The sequence below is a fragment of the Epinephelus lanceolatus genome, chromosome 11 (genome assembly GCF_041903045.1).
Source record: "Epinephelus lanceolatus isolate andai-2023 chromosome 11, ASM4190304v1, whole genome shotgun sequence".
NCBI classification, from domain to species: Eukaryota; Metazoa; Chordata; class Actinopteri; order Perciformes; family Serranidae; genus Epinephelus; species Epinephelus lanceolatus.
In genome coordinates, this window is record NC_135744.1 from 31,983,032 (window position 1) to 32,010,578 (window position 27,547).

The 27,547-nt window shown below is 42.5% G+C and overlaps 1 protein-coding gene across 1 annotated transcript; it reads left to right on the forward strand.

Moving 5' to 3' along the window:
• Positions 1–1,347: 1,347 nt before the first annotated feature.
• On the forward strand, positions 1,348–26,900 carry elnb (elastin b). Its single transcript, XM_033611280.2, has 52 exons — positions 1,348–1,483; positions 4,539–4,760; positions 5,010–5,315; positions 5,411–5,431; positions 5,678–5,875; positions 7,986–8,081; positions 8,427–8,516; positions 8,865–9,599; positions 9,941–10,021; positions 10,225–10,272; positions 10,406–10,468; positions 10,561–10,608; positions 10,767–10,829; positions 10,942–10,986; positions 11,114–11,560; positions 11,690–11,725; positions 11,846–12,220; positions 12,350–12,382; positions 12,470–12,928; positions 13,047–13,076; positions 13,223–13,342; positions 13,473–13,523; positions 13,671–13,715; positions 14,644–14,679; positions 14,817–15,026; positions 15,131–15,178; positions 15,493–15,546; positions 15,807–15,899; positions 16,104–16,127; positions 17,296–17,316; positions 17,525–17,551; positions 17,714–17,740; positions 17,834–17,848; positions 17,978–18,001; positions 18,170–18,226; positions 19,066–19,314; positions 19,449–19,592; positions 19,700–19,729; positions 19,821–19,871; positions 19,961–20,311; positions 20,437–20,493; positions 20,578–20,967; positions 21,056–21,094; positions 21,213–21,716; positions 21,860–21,886; positions 21,979–22,425; positions 22,773–22,829; positions 23,111–23,194; positions 23,352–23,402; positions 23,704–23,727; positions 24,087–24,152; positions 24,862–26,900. Exons 1-52 carry the CDS (start codon positions 1,408–1,410, stop codon positions 24,903–24,905), a joined length of 6,939 nt encoding a protein of 2,312 aa, XP_033467171.2. The 5' UTR covers positions 1,348–1,407; the 3' UTR covers positions 24,906–26,900.
• The last annotated feature ends 647 nt before the right edge of the window (positions 26,901–27,547 follow it).

Below are 27,547 nucleotides of genomic sequence, written 5' to 3' on the forward strand. Positions count from 1 at the left end.
CTAGATAGGACCATTTACATTTTGCATCGGCCATTGTAGTTACCAGCCCCTCCACGGTGAGAGTATCGGAAAAATACAGATGTTTTTAAGATGAAACTGCTTTATTCAGTGTTTTTACCAGTTTAAATTACCTGATCTATAGTTTGTAGAGGAAGAGACCTCTGTGAATAATTCAACCCCTTGTTAAAACCTCTGAGCGTCTGGATCTGAAGTTATCAGAGAAAAAAGGTGAGTACAGATTAGCAGGTCCTTGGTTTAGTGGTTTAAATCACTGAGTCTGTTTGTTTTAAAGAGAAGGAGACCTCTGCGGATAGTTTAGCTCACAGTAAAAACCTCCTAAACGTCTGGATCAGATATAAGGTGAGCACACATTAAGTTATTAAAGAAAATAAGAGAGCAGCCATTTGCAGGTGCTGGGAGAGCAGATGTCTGTGACATGCTGAACAGCGTAGGAGAAACACTGATTTGTAATGTGAAACTGCCTTACTTAGGGTTTTTTACCAGTTCAATCACCTGGTTTGTTTGTTTTGGAGAGGAAGACACCTCTGTGAATACTTGGCTCCCGGTAAAAACCTCCCGAACAATGAAAACTGAAGGAATTATAACCAGAAGAACTTTCAGCTGGCTGCAAGCTGCAATCCTCGCTGCTAGATGCCACTAAATCCCTCCAAATCTCACACACTGGACCTTTAAGACATTTTAATACCAATTAAGGCCTTATTTTTAGGTTAAAGAATTCAGCGCCTTTTAAGACATTTTGTGGATCAGCATGAACTCTATTCATAAATGGATACCAATGATTCATGATATATGCCTTAATGAGTCACTGCAGTCAGTGTTTCTCTTCAACTTGACAAACATGACACTGTTTTGAAATCCATAAGGAACTTCTGGCACAGTTCCTTTTTCTTTTTGAGGTGTCTGGAGAGAGTGAAAACCCCTGAATCTTTACAATTCACAGACTCTTTTACCTCTCATGCATGTTCTGTGTGTGTGTGCGTGTCTGTGTGTGTGTGTGTGTAGTGTGTGTGTGTGTGTGTGTGTATGTGTGTGTGCGTCTCCCTCACTCCCTCAGACCCCCACCCATTCTTCATACTCCCTCTTTTTGGCAGTAGAGAGCCAAATAAATGCAGCCCAACAGTCACTGGGGGGTTAGAACAACCCATTTGGTTTAATGAGGTGATCCAGTGTTCTCTCTCCCTCTCCCCTTCTCTCCTTGTCTATCTTTCGCTGTGTCTCTTAGCCAATTACACAGTGTCCTGTCTTTCTTGCATCCTGTCCCCCCCCCCCCCCCCCCCTTTTTTTTTATTCCTGCTCTCACTCATTTCCCTCCTTCTTTCTTAAGGCCTTGTTGAGCCCTGATAAAAACCTGAACCTTGGGAGAGGAGAGGGACATTTGGGAGCGAGATGGCGAGAGGGACGGTGGCCACGTACCTTCATGGCGTCTTTCTCTTGGCTCTGTGGAAACCCTCACTGCAAGGAGGTGGGTTCCTTTTACTGCATGTGTGCAGCGCTCAGCAGTGCAGCACCTGTGGATCAGGTGTCACATTTAGTTTATGTAGCAGCGCTTGCAGAAGAGGAATGCATGAACTCCTGTTTTCTTTAATGGTAGTTTAGTGCAGATTTGTGATTTGGGAGGTTTTGTGAGCTGCAGCAGCTAAGATACTGATGGTGATGAAAATAATAAGGTGTTCTAAGATCCTAGAAATCAGCTGCTGCAGATTATTGATGATGATAATAGTGCAAGAGATTTGCAAGTATCTGCAGTTGTAGTAGTAGTAATAGTAGGTACAGCAGTTATCACTAACATCGTCATCACTGAGTCAGTTTCATATTGTCTTGTGTGAATGGATTTGTAATATCTGAATTAAAGGTCAAGCACCTCTCCAGTCTTGCTTTCAGATAAAGAATCATATTGTATAGAACATTGGACTGGGTTTGTGTTGGTCATTTTCTTTCCTTGTACTGTGAACTCCTCTCAGAGTGGAGTGCTTTTTTCTTTAAACTTCTGTGTTATTGAATGATGTTTAAAGCTTGTTGTTGCAACTTTCCACAAACTTAAAAAAGTGAACAGATAGCTGTGTAGAATCACATTTGTCTGGATGAACTTTAGAAGCACTTTTAAACATGTTAAATAAGAACGATCTTGGACAAACCACAATATAATAACACTGCTTGTTCTCTGTGCATTTATCATCTCAGCTCTTCCTCCTCTCTAGGTGTGAGGTCAAGACAACAAGGATACGGTTACATCTTTTAATAGCTTGCTGCACCTGACTTTTAATGGACCTTATTAAAAGCTTTACAGATCACTGTGTGTTCCAGACCTCATCCCTCCATATCCTGTCTCCATGTCGTGTCTGTTTAAGATTTGAGCTGGCTAATGAAAGGAGATTCCCCTCATTCTCTTTCTCGTCTTGTTAGAGGAGATGGTTTAAAAGCTGTGTCAGGCTGTTGTGTAATGTAATTTTATACAAGGTCAGGCTACCACTGAACACTTAATAGAGAGTGCGGCTACATGTCATTGGTTGTTTAGTTTCTGTATTTTGGTTTTACTGGAGCAGGCTGGATGAGTGTTTGTACTTAAAGGAACACTTCACCCACAAATGACCATTTGTAAATCAATTAGTCATATCGTGTTATCTTGAATTCATGAAGGAAACTTTGTATGCCTCCATAGAGAACTTATTGATTTATTGACTGATTGGGGACCATGTTTAACATCAACAAAACTAAATCAAAAACTCGATTTACAAACTCATACACAACTTATGTAGTATAATCCAAGTCTCATTTATCCAGTCGTGTGCTCAGTACTTCCCAAACACATGCATTTTTTGCTAAAAGAAAAACTTAGTATTAGAGGCTGACTTTGAAAAGAGCATAAATAAGTTTCCCTTTCAGTTAGTTTTTAAATTCTTGGCTTTTAGGGATTATACTGCATGAGTTTTGTCATAACATATTCACTTGCTCATTTTAATTTCTTTTTGGGAATCAACATTACAAACAGTGATAGTGCACCTTTCCACGAGATTAAACATCAACAGCCATGCGAGCAGCTCTGTGAGGTTGTAATGCTCATTGTAAAAAAACAAACTGATAACCCAAAAAATTAAACAGATATAGACCTTTTTACCTCATGGGGGCGCTAGATAAAAAGACAGGGAAACACTTAAGTCCATGAAAACCATGAATGTCTGCACCAAATTTTCATCAGTCTCCTCCCCTGGAGACCATGAACATCTGTACGAATAACAGTGCCAATCCATCTAGCAGAGATCTATTTGACATATTTTGCTACATAGATTAAAGTTTTGACCTGTTGGTGGCGCTAGAAGAAAAGTAAGAGTCAGCAAAAGTCAGCAAACTTCTCAAGGGATCAGTAATATCAGTAATATGTGAATATGTTCATGTCAAACCCTCCATTAAAGTGGAGATATTTCAATCTACAGTAAAGTGTTGGGCCGACAGACATACCGACATCGTCATCCCTGGAGCCAGAGCGGCTAAAAACAATAATAGCTACAGTATGATATCATGGACAGAGTTATAAAATGATACAAACATAACTAATTCAATAATGACATATTAATGTCGCCATAGAAAACAGTCCAGTGAACCCTGGACAATCTCTACAAAATATCTTTTTTTTTTCTTTTTCCAAAGTTTCAAAATAAAAGTAAAGATGGTATTTATTATTTGAATTATATATTATTTATTATTTGAATACACTGCCAAGCCCAACTGCTGTTTTATTTCATGATATATCTCTGGTGAATATAAGCGCATAATTGTCCGGTGTTTCAAGATTCCTCCCAAAACAACAAAAGCTTTTGGGGGAGGAGGTTTCTGTCCTGCAGCATGACTGAACACTTAAGTTATTTACTGCATGTTGTTAATGTGCTGTACATGGCATTACTGTGAGATCAGTTACTCACATTCTTTAGGATTCCCTACAGACCTTTTCTTTTCACATCTGGACTGTGGGATCTTAAAAAACCTTTCCTTTTATAGTTCGCTCTCTGTGGTTCTATTTTTGGCTATCATGATTTGTGGAACAAAACATAGGTGCAGAAAAGTGTGAGAATTATGACCAAAGATACATGCCTTTTGGATGAAGGGGTGTTTGTTATCAGCTGCAGAGAAACTCAGAGCACGGGGTAGATAATCACTAACACAAGCACACACGCACACTTAATGAATGTAAGGGCATAAACACGCTTTTCTCTCTGCATGTGTGGCATCTGATCTTATTAGTTAAATGTAATCCTTGTTAACTAGACAAATTAAATGGGTTTTATTAAGTGCTGGGAAAGAGTTGTAAATTATGTCTCATTAATTCTGAATGATGACTCGTAAATTCCACAAACTCAGTCATCTGTGAGGAGTCTAAACAACAAAAACATTGTTAAACTGCTGTGTTTGTACAGCTAATCCAAACAGTCTGATTTCCTGAACAGAAAAAACAGTTATAATTTGAAACCATTATTAAATCATATTGTCATTTGCTGTGACTCTGAACTGGTTCTGTGTATCAGGTGTATACGTACCTGCTGGTGGAGCAGGAGGAGGCATTGGAGCCGGTATAGGAGCCGGTATAGGAGCCGGTATAGGAGCCGGTATAGGAGCCGGCGTAGGACCTGGAACTGGATTTGGACCGGGTGGGACTGGAACAGGATTTGGCCCTGGAGGAGCTGGGACTGGATTTCAGCCTGGTGGAGGTGCTGGTGCCAGTCTGGGAGGCTTTGGACCAGGAGCAGGTAGAGGCGGATACCATTTGTGTTTTCTACTCAGTTTTATAAACAGCTGGTTGTGATTTCAGTTTGAAGTTAGGAATGTGACGACTGACATGTTTAACTGAACACACAGATTTATATCAGTACAAGTAACTTAAAGGCATCGGGTTTCAGATGCAGTTGTGGTCATGAAAAATACTATATAGTTTGTCTTCACCTATATATATTTTGTGTGTTTTCAACTCACAGTGTTCTGATGACTGTTTTTCTCAGGGGGCTATGGAGGTCAAGGGCCAGGAGGAGTCGGACCTGGAGGTGTCGGACCGGGTGCAGTGAGACCGGAAGGAGTCGGACCTGGTGGAGTTGGACCAGGAGGAGTTGGACCTGGAGGAATCGGACCTGGTGGAGTTGGCCCAGGAGGAGTCGGACCTGGTGGAGTTGGCCCAGGAGGAGTTGGACCTGGTGGAGTTGGACCAGGAGGAGTCGGACCAGGAGGTGTTGGACCCGGAGGCTTCAGGCCCAGCACCTTTGGCCCAGGCAGTGGTGGACTCGGAGTTGTACCTGGAGGTGTTGGAGCCGGTAAGACAGATATGGCTGATTATCTGTAGTGCAAAGTCAAGCAGGATTTCCATTGTGCTACTGTTGATTTAATTATTATTGCTTTCTTTTAACAGGTGGAAAGCCTCCAAAAACAGGTAAGACATTCAAGCCTGTCCGTTGCTCGAGCACTGAATTACGATTACATTCTGTAGAATCACCAAGATAAAAATTCTCGTCTTGAATTGGGACAAAAAAGGTCTTTTCAAAGACAGAAAAGCTCAGATGTCATGAACTATATGTATAGAAAATGTGCTATCATTCATATGAGGTGTGTAGGAACAAACCTACAGACCATGATGACTCTAAGCTCTGCAAAATCTTGGTAACTTATTTGTCTCTAGGAGGTGGCTACGGTGGTCATGGAGGAGTGACTGGAGGGGTTGGACCAGGACAAGGAGCTGGAGGCGTAGGAGGAGGATTGGGACCTGGTGGAGTCGGATCAGGTGGTTTTGGACCAGGTGGTGTCGGTCCTGGAGGCTATGGAACCGGTCCTGGAGGAGCTGGTCCTGGTGGTTTTGGACCAGGTGGCCAAGGCACAGGCATGGAGTTTTTTTTTTGTCTCCTTAACATATCAAAAGATAAATATTACATCTTTATTAAATTAAGCAGATTAAAGGGGCAGTTCACTTCAAAATCAATATATATATATTTTTCCTTTTACATGTAGTGCTTTTTTTCAGTCTTGATTGTTTTGATGTGAGTTTGCAAAGTGTTGGAAATATTGGCCATAGAGATGTCTGACTTCTCTCAAATATAATGGAACTAGATGGCACTCAACTTGTGGTGCTAAAAGCGCCAAAAAACATATCTTAAAAACTCAACAGCAATGTCTCTTTCCAGAAATCATGACCTGGTTACTAAAGATAATCCACAGACCTTGTTGTGACAAGTTTTTTTTTCTTTCTACTGAATTACACCCACCAACTGTATCACTGCACAGAAGAAAGCTTGCATCTACTCATGAACGAGAGGCTTGTGCTCATTACAGCAAGAGCTGTAAACATTAATGGCATCCTCCTCTGCTGAACTGTGACGTTAGCTAGCTCAGTGGTGCTAGGTGAGCTAGCAGTAGGTGCTTTGGTCTGCATGGTGATACAGCTGGCGGAGAAAAAAAAAAGTCCTACATGAAACTGCTCTGTGGATTATCCTGAGTAACCAGGTCATGATCTAAATTCTGTATATTAGATTTTGGGGTGAACTGTCCCTTTAACCAGTACAATTTTGTCTTTAGTTGGCCCAGAAATTAGTAGAAAAAACAGCCAAATAAAATACAAAATAAAACAAATTAAGCACACAAACACTCTCTGAGCACATACATAGTTTCAGTTAGAGTGGGATAATCAATAACTGCTAGAATCGCTACATACTTGTATCAGATAACACCAGACACATGCTGGTAAGAAGACTCACGTACTCAACAACCTTTGAAGGAACTGCTGAATTACTGAAACCTAGTCAAAAAAACTAGTAAGATCATGACCTACAAACAGCTGTGTTCAGTTGCATCGTGCGACATTCACAATAAGAGGAAGTTCTCTGCTCCGTGCATGTGGATCAGAGGTCAACCCCTGCACTGTAAATATTGTTCCTCTGTTCAATTCAACGAAGCAGGATAAGGATTGCATACATGTACCATTATTTCATTTCCTCATTACCTCATGGTTATGAGCTATTGTTGAGGGGCCAACCACCCTCGTGCACACATTCAGTGATAAAGGCTAATGCATTAGGCATGGCAGGTCCCTGATAAAGGACGGAAGCCATCACGTCAGTCAGAAAGACTGATTTGCTTTGGAATTTCAGGCCTCTCTGTTTTTCATCCTCCAAATGTAGGATGAGGAATGTTGGTGATAATATCCAAGGATCCTTAGAGGTTAAGCCTTGGTTTTGTGGAACCTTTTAAATACCACTCATTATAGCGGTGGGTAGAAAATGGGTCAATGTAAGCACAGGAAACAGTCTCATAAGTCACACTTTCCAAAAGTTTGGCCGCCTCAACCTGGCACGTTTTTTCACAACACTATACTACACAATAATGCCTGCAAAGTGTATTTGTGCTGTTCTGCTGCTCCACCCTGAAGAATAAGAAAAAACATCCTGGTTAACCTGAACAAGCAATGAGAGGTGTACACCTATAAAGACTGTGCTATAACGTCAAGCAAAAAATAAAAACCAATTACAGCCAAGACTGTGCAAACTGAATACAGTGGCCTAGAGCTGCTTATCATTTAACAACTGGATTTATTCTACCAAACACCAGAAGTAAGACTGACCTATTTATAAATCTTCTATTTCCACATGAAGCATCATGTGTACCAGCTCTCTTTTCTCAGAAATCTCCCCACACAGGCTTTAGTTCCCCTCTGCAGCCTTGTAATTGTTACTGACCCATCTACAGCCAAACCCTATGAGAGACTTATTTCTAAAGTCAAACATGCACACTTCAAACAAATGTTCAAAACCCTTCTGGAGAGAAAGTTAATCCTTGCGAGGTTTCTCTCGGGCAGCCATCATTCATGTATAACATTACAAAAGGGTGGAGTCGCACAGGGACACACTGGATTCATTAATGTATGATGTAGTGTATTGTAGTCACTACAGCAAGTATAGGAAGTTCTAAGAACTGATTCTCTTTTATCTGCTTATTAGGCCTTGGGGCAGGCGGTTTGGGTGGAGGAGCGCTTGGAGCAGGAGGCCTCGGGACTGGCAGAGGTCAGGGAGCTGGAACAGGCTACGGACCTGGAGGTCAGTGGTTTTCATCCTTACATGACACCCAATAACAGGTTTAAACGCATAGGTCTGTTTCTGTTCCTTTATATAAACAAGTGCATGAATTAATAAATGTGTTATTAAAGTAAGTCCACTGCCAGGTGTATTTGTACTGTGATGCAACTGTAAGAATCACTGAACAACATAAATAGGTGTCACACATGAGCCTGTCAGGCTGCCATACAGCTGCTCCTCTGAAACACCCAACACATGGCTGAAAAAAATTTTTCTTCCCCTTAGTGGGTCACACACTTTGCATTCATACATATTGTTAACCTTGAAGAATGTGTGTCTATCAAACAAACCTCTGTCCTGACCCAGGTGGCTATGGAGGCTACGGAGGTGGTTTTGGACCAGGTGCTGGTCAGTACCCAGGAGCTGGTGGAACTGGTCCCAAACCTCCTAAAACAGGTATTTAATGTTATCTTATTGCCATTACACAGTTTTAGGGATGCACGATAATATTAGCACGTCATCAGTATTGGCCAATATTGGGTTTAGAATGAACTATCGGAACCGGCCGACATGCTTTTTCCTATTTTTCACAGTAAATGAATATTACATACATTACAGGACTGCTATTCATGTCCTCATCTGCTGGTGGGTCATCATGATAAGGGCATGCATGTATAATATGATTTTAATTCCGCTACAGTTGTTATATATCGGCATATCTAAAAAATCCAATGTCATGCATCTCTACTCAGTTTTAAACACTGAAATGTGACTGAATTTCATATGGGGTTTTTTTTACCTTAGGAACAGGCTATGGGCCTGGAGGTGCAGGGTTTGGACCTGGTGGTGCTGGATTTGGGCCTGGTGGTGCTGGAGTTGGGCCTGGTGGAACAGGACTTGGGCCTGGCGGTGCAGGGGTGGGGCTTGGTGGAACAGGACTTAGGCCTGGTGGTGCCGGGGTTGGGCCTGGTGGAACAGGACTTGGGCCTGGCGGTGCAGGGGTGGGGCTTGGTGGAACAGGACTTAGGCCTAGTGGTGCAGGGGTTGGGCCTGGTGGAACAAAACTTGGGCCTGGTGGTGCAGGGTTTGGGCCTGGTGGAACAGGATTTGGGCCTGGAGGAACAGGATTTGGGCCTGGTGGTGCAGGAGTTGGGCCAAGTGGAACAGGATTTGGGCCTGGTGGTGCAGGGGTTGGGCCTGGTGGAACAGGACTTGGGCCTGGAGGAACAGGATTTGGGCCTGGTGGAACAGGACTTGGGCCTGGAGGAACAGGATTTGGGCCTGGTGGTGCAGGAGTTGGGCCAAGTGGAACAGGATTTGGGCCTGGTGGTGCAGGGGTTGGGCCTGGTGGAACAGGACTTGGGCCTGGAGGAACAGGATTTGGGCCTGGTGGTGCAGGAGTTGGGCCAGGTGGAACAGGATTTGGGCCTGGTGGAACAGGATTTGGGCCTGGTGGTACAGGGGTTGGGCCTGGTGGAACAGGATTTGGGCCTGGCGGTGCAGGGGTTGGACCTGGTGGAGCTGCTGTGCCAGGAGGAGGTAGATAATATAATTTAAATTATACTACACTGTACTGCACAACATTTACTTTATGTATTCTATAATTAAGAACAAGTGTCACATAGAAAGCATTAAGGATTAAACTGTAAGAACATGCATTCACCTTGGTTAAAACAATGAGATATATTGTATTTCTAGGGAAAAGTTTATTTCAACATACATTCTTAAGTATATTGTAAATTGTTAATTACTGTTAACTTTGCTAAATTGTGTTTTAAAAAGATAGTTCTAAGATTAAGTAGGAGAATAAAAAGCTGTTTAGCTGTGTTATTTATGTGTTAAGTTTTATTTTGCTAACATTTGATGTATTCCTGTTTCAGTTCCAAGTCTGCCACAGACTGGTACCACTGGGGGAGGACCTGGAGGAAAGAGTGGTGGCAAAGCATCAAAACAGGTTCCAGGTAAAAACTAGAATAACCATGTCATGGTTGTATGCCTCCATGAACCAGTGAGGATGCACTCACAGTTTACATCCATGTTTGTGAAACACTGATGCCTTCTTCCGAAATGATGTACAACATCAGTTCAGTTCATAGTTTATGATCGACCAGAAACACTGAATTTTGGAGGGCGATGTTCTAAATTTGCATATGCTTACACACAGGAGTCGGGGTGCCTGGACTCTATCAAGGTGGATACGTACCAGGCCAAGGTTTGTTGTAATACAAGAAACATCTAACAAACAAATAAAGCGCATATTAAACAATACAATAATGTATCATTCAGTGTTTTGACAGAAGAAGTTGTAATAGTTTGGTGATTTTCTTCTCATCTTCCCTGGCCAGGATTTGGAGGTCGTGGTGTCCTCCCTGGAGTGGCCACAGGAGCTGGACTTGGGCCTCAGACTGGTGTGTGAATGTAATCTATGTTAATGAATCTTGGAACATCATATCTAGGCACACATGCCTAAACACAAAAACTACTGCCTTATTCTCCGCAGGGACCGGGGTACTCGGCCAGGGGGGTGTTGGACCAGGAGGAGCAGGAAGTAAGTGTTATAACGTCCTAAAATGCTAAACTGTTTCATACTACGAGCATATTTTGCATGCATTACTTGAACTTTAATTTTAAATAAGAAATATTATCCCAAGCTGCCATTGAGTATTTCACAGGATGAGCATCTCTGTAGTGTATTTCTCACCGTAGATGGTCGTGGACAGCAGTTGCCTGGTGTTTTCCGTGGTTACCCTCTCATATCACCAAAAACAGGTACATAGAAACCAGCAATGCAGTAAACTTTGCAGCTGCATGTACAGTTACATGTCGTCAATGATAGATGTAAAGGCAGCAACATATAAATAAATGTATTCATCAAATACAGGGGCAGGCAAATCGAAGAATCCAGCCAAAGCTGCAGCTAAATATGGTAAGGACACATTAGCTGAGGTGTCGCCCTTGTGTTGACAATATGACGGTTACACAGCAATATAATGTATTATTCAGTTCTCTATATTGCCATTTTTATAAGCTTACCTGTTCGTTTTGTCAACCAGGTGGAGCTCGAGCTGGAAATGGAGGTGGTGCACTTGGTCAAGGAGGCGCTCTAGGAGTTGGGGCTGGAAGACTCCCAGGAGGAGGAGCGGGAGCCACAACCGGGTTAGGAGGTGGAGTTGGAACAGGTGGTGGACCTGGATTTGGAGGAGTTGGAACAGGAGGTGGTCCCGGAGCTGTGCCTGGATTCGGAGGTGGAGTTGGAACAGGAGGTGGTGCCGGAGCTGTGCCTGGATTCGGAGGTGGAGTTGGAACAGGAGGTGGTCCCGGAGCTGTGCCTGGATTTGGAGGTGGAGTTGGAACAGGAGGCGGACCTGGAGCTGTGCCTGGATTCGGAGGTGGAGTTGGAACAGGAGGTGGACCTGGAGCTGTACCTGGATTCGGAGGTGGTGTTGGAACAGGAGGTGGACCTGGAGCTGTACCTGGAATTGGAGGTGGAGTTGGAACAGGTAGCTGCAATACTGCAATTGACTGATTCTGGAATATTTTGAACCACTATGTCAGCAATGAATATCCTTTTACATTTGCACAGGTCATTTCATGTGACCGTTTACTTACACATTGTTTTTGTTTGCTAGGTTATGGTCCAGGCTCAGCCAAAGCACGCAAATATGGTGAGGCGTATGTGCATATTTTTGTAAAATACAAAAATAACATAATGAATATGTACTGTGGGCATGTAACAACCTCTTTTAGTGCGTAGCTGACACTAAAAATGCCTTTAACCTCTCCAGGTCTGCTAGGCCGTATAGGCAATGGAGCCGCTGGAGGCCTTGGAAGAGGAGGACCAGGTGGAGGAACTGGAGTTGGTCTTGGCACAGGAGTGGGGCCAGGTGGGGGCTACGGTTTTGGTCCAAGCAGTGCAGGCACCGGTGCAGCTGGAGGCCTTGGAGTACCGGGAGGAGGAGTTGGACTCAGCACTGGAGGGGGACCTGGCTCTGGCATTGGTTTTGGTCCAGGTGGTGCCAGCACTGGGACAGGTGGTCTTGGTTATGGTCCTGGTGGTGCTGGCACTGGCCCTGGAGGAGCAGGTTATGGTCCAGGTAGAACTGGGTACGGACCAGGTGGAGCTGGAACTGGATTAGGAGGAGCTGGAACAGGACCTGGAGGTAATTATGAATCAATAATTTAGGGTGTCTGAAAAATGTAACTTATAATTATGCGATAGCGACGGTTTAAGACACACTATTAGCAGCAATGGCTTCAGATACAGTAATATTACTATATTTGTGTTTCAGGGTACGATGCCAGCGCCAAAGCTCGTAAATATGGTAAGAATAGAAGAAGAGTTATATTGAATATAACTGTATGCAAGTTTATCATCATTTTATAATTGCATTTGAATGTTTTTCTCACAGGCATGTTAAGTGGAGCACTTGGAGGTGCAGGAACAAGTCCAGGAGGTGTTGGACCAGGTGGTGCTGGTACTGGCTTTGGACCAGGAGGAGTTGGACCAGGTGGCACTGGCACAGGCTATGGGCCAGGAGGAGTTGGACCTGGTGGTGCTGGTACTGGCTTTGGACCAGGAGGAGTTGGACCAGGTGGTGCTGGTACTGGCTATGGACCAGGAGGAGTTGGACCTGGTGGTGCTGGTACTGGCTTTGGACCAGGGGGAGTCGGACCAGGTGGTGCTGGTACTGGTTTTGGACCAGGAGGAGTCGGACCTGGTGGTGCTGCTACTGGCTTTGGACCAGGGGGAGTCGGACCAGGTGGTGCTGGTACTGGCTTTGGACCAGGAGGTGTTGGGCCTGGTGGCGCTGGCACAGGCTATGGGCCAGGAGGAGTTGGACTTGGTGGAGCTGGCTATGGACCTGGAGGTATGATGAAAGAACAGGATGATAACGACCTATTAAAATAAGGAAGCATATTTGTATTCAAATAGATCTACTAGTTAATGTAATATGCTTCAAGTAATTGATGTGTCTGCATTTGTAGGTTATGCTGGTGCCAAAGCCCGCAAATATGGTAAGAAACAACTTTTTTTTTTAAAAAATTACCATGTGGTCCTTTAAAGTTTTATTAATGATACTTTCATGCAAAAAAAAATAAGTTAGGGAAAGTGTTTTTACCTTTATTAGGGCTAAATTCCTCACACATTTGCCCCTCCCTAGGGCTTCCTGGTGGAGGAACACTGGGAAGAACAGGATATGGACCTGGTGGATACGGGCCTGGGACAGGTTACGGACCAGGTGGAGGCTATGGTGCAGGACCGGGGGCTGGATATGGAACAGGTTCATAATTTTGTCCAAGATAAATTTTGCCAAACTCAAATTTAGATAAATATTTAAAACATGACGATGGCTGTTTTATCCAAATTCCAGTAAAAGCTAAATTATTTTCATGATCTTGATGTCTGTCAAGGTGGAACAGGTGCTGGTACTGGAGTACTTGGAGGTGGAGCAGGACGAGTTGGTGAGTTGTTAATGTATGATGACACTGGGCATTGCAAGCTGAGAGCAATACAGATATTCTGTTTTCTTTTCTTTGCAATGATATGTTCTCCAGATTCTCTTGATGGAGTTACTTATACACCATCTATTATCTTGTGTAATTTTACAGGTGGTTATGGACCAGGAGGCTTTGGAACTGGCACTGGAGGTCCAGGTTGGTTTTCAGTAAAGAGTCTGTGTAGTGACACATAGGTCTGTCTGTCTGTGCTTGGATCTTAATCACATTTTAAGTCTAGATGACATTTAAATATGAAACATCCCTTTACTGACATCTACTGGTAATTGGTAGGAATTGCAGCAACAAGTGCCTCATTGGAGTAACAAAGTTTGGTTGATTGACAATAGCAAGTTAGGGGCTGTTTCTGGTCAAACAAAAAGGATTTAAAATCTTAAACAAGAAGGTCCATCTCTGTAGGGATCCTTTCCATAATATTGTCAGATAATTACAATAATAATCTGAGCCTGTCAGTGGCAAAAATACGATCTGTCAGTGGATGTACATTAACATTGAGCACACGCCCTACGTGGTTACACTGCAGCCCGTTTTGCCACTGCAGCCCTCTCACTCAGGAATACTGGACCAATTTCAACAGTTGCTACTCTCATAGTCACTCAGACACAAAAACATCTCATATCTCATCAGTATATTGTAGTATGGTGAAGTAATAAAACTGCAACATTAACCTAGTTGTGAATACAGTTCACAGCCTGCTATTATGAAATGCTGTTCAAATTTTTGAGTCATATGTGTCCTGCTTGACGATGACAGTTGATATCACTCTGCTAAAAAGGTGATCATCAACAGCAGCAAGGTGTTATTGTGTGATAATTGTGTTTAGTTGATCACACCATCTTTGCAGCAATGGAAGCGTGACAATGTTTGTTTAAGGTTACATATTTTAGCTTCAATGCCAAAAAGCAGTGTTTTCTTGTTTGGGGAGTGAAATAAGATAAGTTATTTTGAGACTAGCCCTAGTCAGTAACTCATATAGCCATCCTTACGTGCTTATCTCATCTGTATAAACCCTTTATCTTCGATCAGTAGTGAATATTAAAACCACGTTATTTGTTGTGATCTCCAGGCTATGGCACAGCTGGATCTAAGGCTGCTAAGTACGGTAAGATGTACTTTGACAAGACTCTGTGTGTCAAGTAGAACATTATGTGTATAATATATAAATGCTTAAACTATGGAACAGAGCTGTTTATAAGCAGCTCTTTGAATTTACCAGATGATCTCTTTTACAAACTTTAGGGCAACCTGGTGGAGTTGTACCTGGGGCAGGAACAGGAACCGGCACTACAGGACCTGGTACAGGAACCGGCACTGCAGGACCTGGTACAGGGACCGGCACTGCAGGACCTGGTACAGGGACTGGCACTGCAGGACCTGGTACAGGAACTGGCACTGGTGTTTCAGTGAATGGCACCAGCATCGGTGGAGGGGCAACAGCTGGACCCAGTGGTGAGCTTCTGTTCTGAGGATTAAAAATACACATTTTGGCCACAGTGAAATATTAATATTCAACCAGATAATCTGAATGTGATAAATTATGTCTGCTGGATCAGGAGGAGGACTAAGACCTACAGGAGGAACACCAGCCCCAGGATCAGAAGGTATCTGTGCAGTGTTAGCACAGAGCAACTGGTGACAAAAACACATTTCTAGTCACATATTATCAAGATAACTTTACTCACAGGGTTTGCAATACATTAGTTTTACTATAACATGTGTCTAACAAGGATGGAAAAGACAGTGATGGAGGTGAGCTTCCAAAAGAGAGAAATAAGACAAAGAAAACTGGCTTATCTAAAAATGATTTTGCCATTGTCTTTGTTTTATTAGCTCACACACTTATCCAAAGCACCTATACATACATATGGTACTATTTTCAAATCTCAGTCCTTTTAATATTTTGACCTTATTCCAGGCGATGGTGGTGCTGGCAGTGTGATAGAAGGGTCTGGAAGCTCTGGAGGAGAAGGTGTGTTTAAACTTGCTGGATTGTGAGAGCCTGTCTTTTCTTCCCTTGAAATCATGCACAGATTTTGTGCATATGTGACAACAATTAGCATGAACACTAAAATTCAGGTCTAAGGGTGTAGTTATAGCACACAGACTCCATGGCAAACACATGTGAAAATTAAGGACCAAAACACTATACTAAATATAAAACTCACTGCTCTATTTATTCACACATATTCTTTAATGTGTGTGTGTGTGTGTGTGTGTGCATTAAAACAGGAGGTATTGGTGTAGCTGGCAGACCAGTGGGTGCAGGAGGTGATGGAGATGGCTTGGCTGGAACAGGAATCCCCATCATTGGAGCAAAACCAGGTATTCTGGTCGTTCATGCTACAAAATTTCAAACACATACTAATGTAAGTTAAGGAGCTAATTAAAAATGCCACTAATTTATTCAGGAGTGGTTTGGGAGTGTTATTAATGAAAATGTGTTATGGGGGAGGAAACCCGCTGCATTTAATTTGTGTGTTAGTCGCTCTTATCTCTGTTGTGTTGTTTTCCCACTTTATAAAACAGGACTCAATGGGACAGAAGTTCCAGGTCAGTATATATTTCATAGCCAGAGTTTCTGCATGTTTGTCTGCAAGCACTGCATGTTCATCCATTTCTGTCAGAGTGCATCTGTTAGTCAGCAAGACATCCTCAAAACCATGATATGGATTTCAATTAAATCTGGTGCCTCTTACATTTGGTTGCAGACAGTGCCATCATGTGGCTATTTATAAATTTACATTTTCACTCATAATTCAACCCAGTCGCCATTAAAAATGTTGCCATTGTATACTTCTGTAAACCACACATATGTTACATTTGCATTGCTGTTAACGTGGTTATATTTAGGCACAAAAAACACTTGGTAATGATTTGGATGAGATCATGTTTTGTCTTAAAATACTTAGTTTTGGGGGCACGGTCCTGCATAAAAACGCAGCAATGACATGCTCCAAAACACCTACTTTTGGTGCCTACAAAGCCCCTAGAAACACAACAATGATTTGTTAAATCAAAATTGGTTTTGTTGTTTGTTGGTCTCAAACAATGGTCTGCAGTGGTCTGCAGCTTGGCAGCCGTGAGGACACACCATCTGCAACACATGCAAATATAATGTATTCATAGTGTGGAGAAACATACAATGCCAACATTTTCTTCTGGCGACTGCGCAGCAAAACACATTTCCCCCCTGAGGATCCAGGATTATTTCAAAATTTAAAAAATCCTGCCTGCACAGATTGTCTGCCATTTTGGATCATTGCAGATTTGAGTGTTGTGTTTAGGAAGTGCAGAAACCACATAAATAAAGTTTAACTTTTAGAATAATGCTATTTTAAATCTCTAACATGGGTATATAGGGGTCCTATACTCATCTTTATACTATACTGGGGTCACAAAGCATTTGAAGTGTATGATTAAAGACCCTTAAAGTTTCAATTGACTACTCAGACACCACTGGTACAGTTTAGCTTAAACTTCAAGGGACAAAATATTTACACAGCATTCTTAAAAGCATCTAAAAAATGTCCTGATGGGGACTGTCTATTTACAAATCATATGTAAAGGCCATAATTTCCACACTATTTATGGGACACCAAACCATGTTTCTTATTGGCATGTATACTGCATGTTGTATCTGGAAGGCAACAAAACATGTACTTGTTTCCTTTGTTTAAATAATTCACAAGACTGACCATTTTGTTTTCATATCCTGCAGGTTCCACAGGAGCATCCCCTGGTAAGCTGGTATACAGTATAATGAACACTAAGATGTTACATGTGAGACGTTAATAGAGCGCCTCGTACAGTAAAAGACTATAGATTTCGAAATAGTGTCAGCACAATTTAAAATCTGCTTGCTATGATACAGTGGCACATCACGCTATCACAAATGCTTTTAATTTCTATGCAGATCACTATATTTCTCCACTTCACTGCTTTTACAGCTATCACTGGTTTACCTGTACCAGAGAGTGAGTGTTTCCTCACACTTCCTATCACACAACACTGCATGGCAGACTGATGCTAGCTGAGGACTGAAGCTGGCTACTAACATATTTATCTTTGAAAAACTTGTTGTGAAACTGTTTCTAATTGATATCCTCCTGAGATAACCTTTATTTCTGTTGTTACAGTTGGTGGCGGGGCTGTACAACCAAGCGGTATGTGAATCTCAATTTACTGTTCAGTTTAGCATACTGTAAATATTGTCTCAGGATTTCTCTCACCAGTGTTTCTACTCTTGTTTCAAACAGCTGGGACAGGTGTTGGTAAGTAAGCCTGTGTGGCTCACATACACAAATACATACCACATTTAAGTAATGCCTGCACTGGTGTTAACTGGTTTGGAGATTGTGACTTTAATATCTCTTTTGTTTTTATCTCTTTATAAAATTCAGGTGGCACAGGACTTCCCTCTGGAGGTAAGATTTCCTACAAGATTTCAGAGACAGCGCAGAGCACTACTTTGCCTCACACCTCCCAACTATTATCCTTTCTGAAATGTTTTATCACCTCCTCAGTTTCTACATCCTCTCTACAGAGGAAAATATCATCTGATGTTTCTTATATTTTACTGAATAATTTTGCAGGTTCTGGTGGTGATCTCTCTACAACATTGCCTGGGGCCAGACCTCTCAGACCCCCAGGTAAATTAAATAAAGGATATCTCTACAATACTGCTTACCTATTTCCAAACAACAGAAGTAACATAATGTATTAACTCCCATGAGAGGTAATCATAAGCCAAACCACAAACATCTATTAACAGCAGTGTTGCCTTTCCTCACTTTAAGAACCTATTTGTTCAAACTTACATCAGTCTGATACAACTCAATGTGTTTCACAAGATATTGCACAATTAAGATGTAGAAAGATAGGTCACAAAAGTTTAAGTAGGTCTGCAAATTACACACTGAGGACTGTAATCACCAGGCTTGTTAATACTGGAACCCAGGAAGACCCACTTTCTAGAAGCTAATTGGGATTAAAATAAAGAGTAAAGAATATGTTTCATATGTATCATATCAACCTTTCTAAAGCGATGTAGTATATGAGCTGACCCTGTCATCAGGAGGTGGAGGGGACGGTGGATGGCATGTTACTGTAGGTGAGACACTGCAGACCACTGTTTGTGACCAACAAACAACAAATTGGTTGCGATGTGTAGTGACCTGTGGTTTTTCATGGGATTATGCCATGAAAACTGGTTATCTTAAGCCAAAACATGATCCATTCTTAACTTTACAAGGTGTTTTTGTGCCTGTATCCAACCAAAGCATTGTTGAAACCAAAAGTTTTACCCATGCACTACATAATAACATCAAATATAACAAATCTGTGGTTTGCAGAAATGCACAATGCCAACTTTTTGTTTTGAGGACTGCGTTGCTTCCTCTCTGTAACGGTGGTTTGGATGTAATAGTTTGGGGGTTTATTGACTTTGTTTTTCTCCTTCTTCTCCTTTCCTTCTGTGTACTGTCTGCAGGTGTACCCAGAGGTGACACGCCAGGTGAAGGAGATGGCGAGGGAGGTCCTGATGGAGAGAGAGGTGGTACAGGCGGTACAGGTGGAGGACCTGGAGGAGTAGGAGGGAGTCCTACCAGTGCTGGAGCAACAGGAGGTGTTTCGGGTGGCGTAACAGGGGTGGGAAGAGGTGACAGTCCTGCAACTGGAACTGGAGTTGGGGCAGGAGGTGCAGCTGGCGCTGTAGGAGGAACACCAAAACCACCCAAAGGTGCTCTTTTTACATTCAGTTATGACTCTATCCAACACTGTGTATGAAACATCCAATCTATCAGTAAGTTACAGTTGGTGACAAAAAATACTCACACTGAAGAAAGAGATATATTTGTTACTTTTTAAATGTAGAATACGGACCGGACGGGACTGTGGCAGGAGCCGTCAGTGGTGGATCTGGTGTTGTAGGTGGGGTAACAGGCGGAGGAGCAGGCTTGATACCTGGGGCTGGTGGGCCTGGTGGAGTAGGGACAGGAGTCATTAAACCTGGAAAAAGTGAGCTGCTACCATGTTTTGATCTCTGAAACATCTGTGTATTCATCCTAAACCTATATGCCTATATCACAATGACATGTATACATTTCACACTTTGTCCATCATAGGCTATGGTGCTGGAGTTTTACCAGGTGGAGGTATGATAACTAACACTATCCTTACTATCTAAACAAACAGATGACATATACAGAATATCTAAAAACAGTGATCTTTTTATGTTTCTCTCAGGCATACGTTACCCGACTGGAGCTGGACAGGGGGCAGGAAAATCAGGCAAAGGTTTTATAAACTGTCACTATATGTTGGTCTCTTTAATAAGGACTTATTTTGGCTTTAGAGATGAAAGATGTTATGTTTTTATCTTTCAGTATATGGGACCCTTGGAGCAGCAGGCCAGGGTAGGGTTGGGCCTGGCGGTTATGGAGCTAGTCCTGGTGGCTATGGTGCTGGTCCAGGAGGTTATGGTGCAGGACCCGGAGGTTACGGGGCTGGCCCAGGTGGCTATGGTGCTGGGCCTGGTGGATATGGGGCTGGACCTGGCCAGACTGGAAGCAGAGGCACTGGTGGTGGTCCTGGTGGTGCTGGGACTCTCGGAATTGGAGGGGTTGGAACTGGTGCTGGAGGCTTAGGTGGAGGTGTGGGAGGAGCAAGAGCAGGCGCAGGTCCTGGTGGAGTCGGTGGTGGACTGGGGGGATATGGTGGTGGTGTGGGTCCTGGTGGTAAGTTGAAATTGTTTTACTGTGTGACTCAATTCTAATAATAAAGTTTAAATTTGATGGAGAAAAACATGTCTTATTTCAACGGCATGTAAGTGAAAACTTATCTTACATGCTCTGTTATCCAGGTTCAAGATATGGCACAGGTCAAGGACTGGGTACTGGCACTGGCAAACCACCAAAAAGTATGATAAGAATTGACAAATATACAGTGTAGAGACAGAAGCTTTTATACAGAGGACTGACACTGGACCAATATTTCTTTCTAGGATATGGAGTAGGAGCTGGTGGTACTGGGTTTGGGCCTGGTGGCTACGGGACTGGACCAGGTGGAGCTGGTTCCGCACCAGGTGGCTTTGGTCCTGGCGGTGCTGGTGTTGGTGGTTATGGACCTGGGGGCACTGGACCAGGCGGCTTTGGTCCTGGCGGTGCTGGTGGTTATGGACCTGGGGGCACTGGACCAGGTGGATATGGACCTAGCGGTACTGGGACAGGTACTGGGACAGGACCGGGTGGTGTCGGAACCAGGCCAGGTGGATTTGGACCAGGTGGTGTTGGCACAGGACCAGGCAGCTATGGACCTGGTGGAGCTGGGGTAATTCCTGGTGTTTATGCTGCTGGAGGTCAAGGACTAGGGAAAAGAAAGCCACCCAAATCAGGTATAATGGTCATGTATTTTAACACCAACAACATTTAATAATTTACTTGGTTTTAAGATATATTCAGGCTGTTAACTCCCTCTGACAGGCTATGGATCATCACTGGGTGGAGCTGGCTATGGGCAAGGTGGGAAACTTCTTTAATCTAACAACAAACAAAAAACAACTCAAAATGACAAAACTTGAAAGTAGGCAACTACGCATACCAGCGTAAAACCAATGACAATTTAATTCTTGTTCTCTAGGTGCAGGGCTTGGACCTGGTGGAACAGGTACTGGACCTGGCAGGTATGGGCCTGGAGGGGTTGGACCAGGTGGTGCCGGCACAGGAACAGGCTTTGGACCAGGTGGTGCTGGCACAGGAACAGGCTTTGGACCAGGTGGCGTTGGCACAGGAACAGGCTTTGGACCAGGTGGCGCTGGCACAGGAACAGGCTTTGGACCAGGTGGTGCTGGCACAGGAACAGGTTTCGGACCAGGTGGTGCTGGCATTGGCACAGGCTTTGGACCAGGTGGTGCTGGTACAGGAACAGGCTTTGGACCAGGTGGCGCTGGCACAGGAACAGGTGGCTTTGGACCAGGTGGCGCCGGTACAGGAACAGGCTTTGGACCAGGTGGTGCTGGTACAGGAACAGGCTTTGGACCAGGTGGTGCTGGCACAGGAACGGGCTTTGGACCAGGTGGTGCTGGCACAGGAACAGGCTTTGAACCAGGAGGCCGAGGATTAGGGAAAAGAAAACCTAAATCTGGTGAGTAATGATTATACGAGTAAAACTATCAGGCAGGTGACATACACATATACAGTGTACTGATGGAGACTCCTGTTTGATTTTACTGTTTCATATTAAAGTAATAAGCAGAACACTGACTGTTCTCATCCATTTTTGTCCAGGTTATGGAGGAGCTGGAATTGGATCAAGTGAGTTTGGGTTAGAATTGGGGGTGGTTACTATCTTTTTAAACATTTATATAGCATATAGTCATGCTTATATATTCAGATTTGTTTCCCAGCAGGAGGATTAGGAGAAGGCACAAGTCGTTTTGGCCCAGGAGGTGCCGGAACTGGTGGCTTTGGCCCAGGAGGTGCTGGAACTGGTGGCTTTGGCCCAGGAGGTGCTGGAACCGGTGGTTTTGGCCCAGGAGGTACTGGAACTGGTGGCTTTGGCCCAGGAGGTGCCGGAACTGGTGGGTTTGGCCCAGGAGGTGCTGGAACTGGTGGCGTTGGCCCAGGAGGTGCCGGAACTGGTGGCTTTGGACCAGGAGGTGCTGGAACTGGTGGCTTTGGCCCAGGAGGTGCTGGAACTGGTGGTTATGGCCCTGTAGGTGCTGGAACTGGGCCAGGAGGTTTTACACCTGGTGGTGTGGGTGGATTTGGACCTGGTGGCCAAGCACTTGGGCAAAGGAAGCCTCCTAAATCAGGTTACGGCTCGTCGTTGGGTGGAACTGGCTATGGACCAGGTAAATTTCTCTCTTGATACATATAATTATTACATTAAAAATTTCTGATACCTACTAATGCAAGTTCTGATTGTCACAAGATATTTGCCATACAGGACAAAGAAATAAATGATGAACAAGTTTGGAGGACAAAATGCAGAAAAACTTTAAGTCTTACCCACATGATAAATAATTGGACATTAAACCTCTTTTGTTACCATCTTTGGTCCATGTTTAATTATAGCTTGCTTTGTATTACTATTTACTATGTGTTAAGATGATTAAATTGCTGAGATATTCATTCATTATGTACCTGCCATTCATTTATAGTCTATCCAATTTACTTCAATCCCGCTTATGTTCATCAGGTGGTGGAGTAGGAGGGGTCCCTGGTGCAGGAACAGGAGGTATCCTTGGAGGCTCAGGTGAGTTTCTTGTTTATGATTAAAAAAAAAAAGTGACTAAATATTAGTAACTTTAGGTGTGGCACAGCACACACTGTACAAATACAGCTTAATATTATTCTATAATGTGCTTGGTGTTGTCTTTCTAAAATGGCTTCAAAGTTTGATACACATCTATCGAACATGAAAATCTAAACTAGGAAAGCCTTCTCTCTGCTGACAGCTTTATTGCGTGTTATTAAATCTTCTTCTTTTAACAGCCTGACTGATTTCTATGCATGTGTACTTACTTACCTGTCCAGGTACTGCAGCAGGAGGAACAGGAGGGACAGGAGGTCTGGCAGGAACAGGTCAGGGATTAGGAGGAGGTGCAGGTGGCTTGCCAGGTCAGTTTAAGTAGAGCACTGATACAATACAGAAATAACAAAACAAGTTTTTAAAGCAACATTTAAAAAATTCAGACCACTGGACAGTACATACCTTCTTTATTAAGAGAAAGTGCATTGTTTAGTGATGCACGCTGTAATGTGTCCATCATTCCAGCAGGGGGTGTTGGCCCTGGCTATGGTGGGGTGGCTGGTGGAAGCTATCCAGGTAAGGCAGAAGCACTTTGTCACAGTTAAACACTGATGTTTAGCAAACATATAATTTGTAAAATTTAAAACGATAAGCAATAAATACTTTTAAATCTTGTAGATACCTATAACACTGGTGGACACATGCACACAAAGTATAAAACATAAAATGCTTTTATCCTGAATATTCAATCTTGCACAGAGAATACTTTCATTTTAGGATATCTTCATTCATGTCATTGCCAAGATAACAAATGACACCATTGTGACAATTATCAATTGTTCATTATGACTCTGTCTTTCCTGTCATTGTTTTCTAGGATATGCAGGGGCAGGGCAAAAATGTAAGAAACCTCACTGTGTCCTCTGGGATAAGCATGCTCTAATTAGCTTCAGTCTCTTAGCACACATATGTACAGCATTAACATACAGATACACTGTACCCACACAGTGACACATAGTGATCTAGATGAAGACAATTACCAATTATTTTCTTTTTTCTTAAAGCAACTACACAATATTAATTTAGAGGCTTTTTTTTATCCTAAGCAATAGAGGAGTAAATTTGACATCAGAATTTCTGATATCTTGTACTTATATTGTGAACAAAATGAACTGAAATGTGTTTTGAAATGAAGTCATTATGCTTTTATTAGCTCTTTATCTGCAGAATAACTTTCCCTTTTACTTTCACGTCCTTTAGCCAAGGCACAGAAGGCAGCCAAATATGCAGCCATGCAGGCCTTACTAGGAGCTGGGGGCTATAGAGGTAAACATCATCATACACACGGTATTTCTTTACAGTAAGCTGGATCAGTTCACTGTAAAACACTGCTGCAGCCCTTTCCAGGAGTTCATTTGACTGTAACTTGACTTGAATGAAAGTACTACTGTGCACTGACTACGTTGTCTTCCTTCTAGTTTAAAGAAAAGCTATGTGATGGAAACATGTCCGACATTGTGGTTGTTTCCTCTGACAATAAGCATGATGAAATCCACCTCAGTATTTAATTCCTTTAAATCCAATTTGAATTCAAAAAAGCTACTAGTGGCAGCTTCTGGTGTATTTTACGACTCTTTTCTCTGAACTTAGTCTGGTACAAGCATGGTTTCCAGAGAACTGACGCGCCTAAGAATTGCACCATAGTCTTACAGCCACAAATACAGGAACTATGTGGCTGTGTGGGAAATGGCAAACTGACCCCTCTTACTGAGGCAGTGCAACCAGGGTGCAGTTCTGTCTTTAATGCTTGTTACTGTGAAGTGAGACTAAACTTAAGCTGACTGAACTTGATGCCTTAGTTTAAAGTCTTTTTATTCTATATCACAAATTCCTCACTTAGCCTAACTTTAACAAGTTTTGTGTATGTCTGTTTTCATGGTAAACGAGCTTAACATTTTTCACAGTGTAGGTTGTACCCATACAATATGTACGCTGCTGGTCAAGTTAATATAACTGTCTTTCTCCTGGTACATAGGCGCTGGCTGTCAGGGTAAATACTGTGGCCGAAGGAGGAAGTGAAAGACCAACAGACAGGAAGTGACCTCATTAAAACAACAGTGGTGCTATTGCATGATCCCAGATCGTAACTGTCTCACCTGCCATAGAAGCTAAAGCTTCAACACATTCCACATGTTACACTTTTCATTTGCTTAGAAGTGGTTCTCAACCTGTTATGGTCATGATTCCTTAACACAAGGTGATGCGTCTGGTGCAGGTTGCTGTGCAAGGTGGTACATTTTTGCTTACTGTGTTGTTTTTATAATAATAATTAAGCAATTTGACTTTGGTCAAATAATTTAAAATGTTCACCAATGCACAAGAAAATGCACAAGTCTGAATGGGGATTAGGCGTGTGAATCACAAGTTTCATCATGATACAATAATACGATACTTTAGACGATACAGTATTAACTAATCACAAAGTTTGCCACCATATGATTTCAGTTAAATTCAGGAGCCTGTGATCGATATGACAAGGTATAAGTTAATATCCTCAATTTATTTTTTCTTGGCTGTTTGTTATTGTCTGCCTGGCAACAGGCCGCTAGCACTGAATGTTTAAGTAAGAGGTATGCTTGGACAGAAATGGTGACACATACTTACCATAGGAATTTTAAAATAAAGGTGTACCTTCACTTTGCACAAATGATATTGGATCGTTGATCATTGAATCAATATATCAGTGCAGACTGATGTGTCTTTACACTCCTAAGGGGGATACATACTACATACAATAGAAATATCTCCCTCATGAATCACCTTGTGACTCGCTGGGGATCCTGACTACCAGGCTGAGAACCAATGAAACGAAGGATCAAGATTTCTCCTTAAATTTTGGGGCCTGTATTAAAATACAGTTTTTGTTTATTGTTATTGAACATCATTTGTGTTGAAGTATCACCATGAACCTCTGGGTGAAGACTGATACCAAGGACACCCTCAGGGCAGCTCCTACAGACCTGTCTGCATGCTGACACAATGTTTTGTTTTGTTTTTTATTCTCCGAGGCCACACTTTTGTCCAGTTAGACTGGATTTTTCTTGGGTCTGCAGAGTGTAATGTTTGTTTTATCAATTCACTGTTTTTAGCTTTAACAACAAAGTGCAAACACTTGGATCATCTGTCCAGCAATCTGTACAAAGATACAGACGGCTGCTATTTAGAGGGAACTGTGAACCAAAGGGACTCTAAGCGGATTTTTGTTTTTTAATTTTGTAGTATGGTGTTTTGACTGGTCATTACCTGGTCCCTGAAAAGCAGTCTGTGTTCATTGTATTGTGCTCAAGGCCTCAGCAGTATCAACACATACAGAGACTGAGGTTTCTCAGCTGATTGTTCCACTCTATGCACGACATTAAAGGCACCATTTATAGCTACAAAACTCTAATTGGTATTAGTGTAAACTTTTGGTTAACATGCATATTTTTTTCATTATAAGAAGAATGTATTTGTAATGACTTTATGATGAAGCTAAGGAAAGCATTCAAGCTAAATGTGAGGTTATATGATCACAATACATGACAGTGCGTATAAATGGCATCTAAGGAGCAATGATTACTGTGTTTTTCTTTTTTATGTACCTCCTTCAACACTGTTGGGAAATTGTCCACGTTTGCTAGTCTTTTTAAATTATGCTGACAAAAAGCAGAAAAAGCTGAGTGCTTTATCTATTTAGTCTCATTTTATGAATTCAAGTGCATTAATACAGTATTAAATATTTGAGTTATTGTGCGTGTGTGTGTGTTTTAACAGTTTTTAAACTTGTGTACTACTATGATTAATATAAGTGCTTTGTTTTCTACATTGTGCTAAATCGCAATGTAGTCTGTGATGTCATTTGGATAAAAAAAAGTGTTATTGAATCTCATCTTGCATTTGAGCTTATGTTTGTGTCTCTCATGTAGCTCAGCATTTGTTTTTAACATCTGTGTTCTTTATGTGGCCTATGAAGAAAATGATGCACTTTTGTACACTTTCAGACAATGCTCTCTGAAATAAAGAAATGACCAATGACTGTTGTTTCAGGCTATTGTTATTTTAAAGCAGCTAAAATAATTGACAATGGTGCACATGCACAAAATGTACAACCCTCAAGAGGGTTTTGGCGCAAAGGTAATAGGAGGAAGCTGCACATTGAGAGGCAGATGTTGGTTAATGCGTTGTGGCAGCGTGTTAACCACAAGTAAAGCCGAGAAAAGGGGAAACAACACACTACAGCCTGGGTTGACTAAAAAAGAGAGAGCAGCAGTGTCTTTATGGTGACTGATATTGAAACTCAGTAAATACATTGTAGCGTTCACAATATACACAGCAGAGAGGTCTACAGCAAAGGTACAAGCAATGACATGATCAGTAAGTCCTGAAAGCAATGATTATAAACAAAATCATCAATCAAATCAGCAGAAGAAATATTGGCATTGTCCATTTCTGCAAACCACAGACATGTTACATTTTTTACATTTCCAAGCAGCCAGATTGACAAAGCAAAAGGAAAGGAGAGACAACATCTCCTCTAGGGGGAAGTGTGTGCAGGTGTGGAGGAGGTAAGAGTCTGCAAGATGGTGAGACTTGGTTGGTAAAGAGCCTGGAGAAGGTGGGAAAACACACTGCAGTGGAAGATTACTTGGTCAGATTTCTGGCAGGCTGACATCGTCTGCATC

What these genes read in the sequence shown, in the direction of transcription:
- elnb (XM_033611280.2), top strand. Translation starts at nt 1,408, where the DNA reads ATGGCGAGAGGGACGGTGGCCACGTACCTTCATGGCGTCTTTCTCTTG. An exon ending in ACCAGGTGGCCAAGGCACAG is followed by an intron (nt 5,876 to 7,985) that starts GCATGGAGTTTT and finishes TCTGCTTATTAG; the next exon opens with GCCTTGGGGCAGGCGGTTTG. An exon ending in GGCAACAGCTGGACCCAGTG is followed by an intron (nt 15,027 to 15,130) that starts GTGAGCTTCTGT and finishes CTGCTGGATCAG; the next exon opens with GAGGAGGACTAAGACCTACA.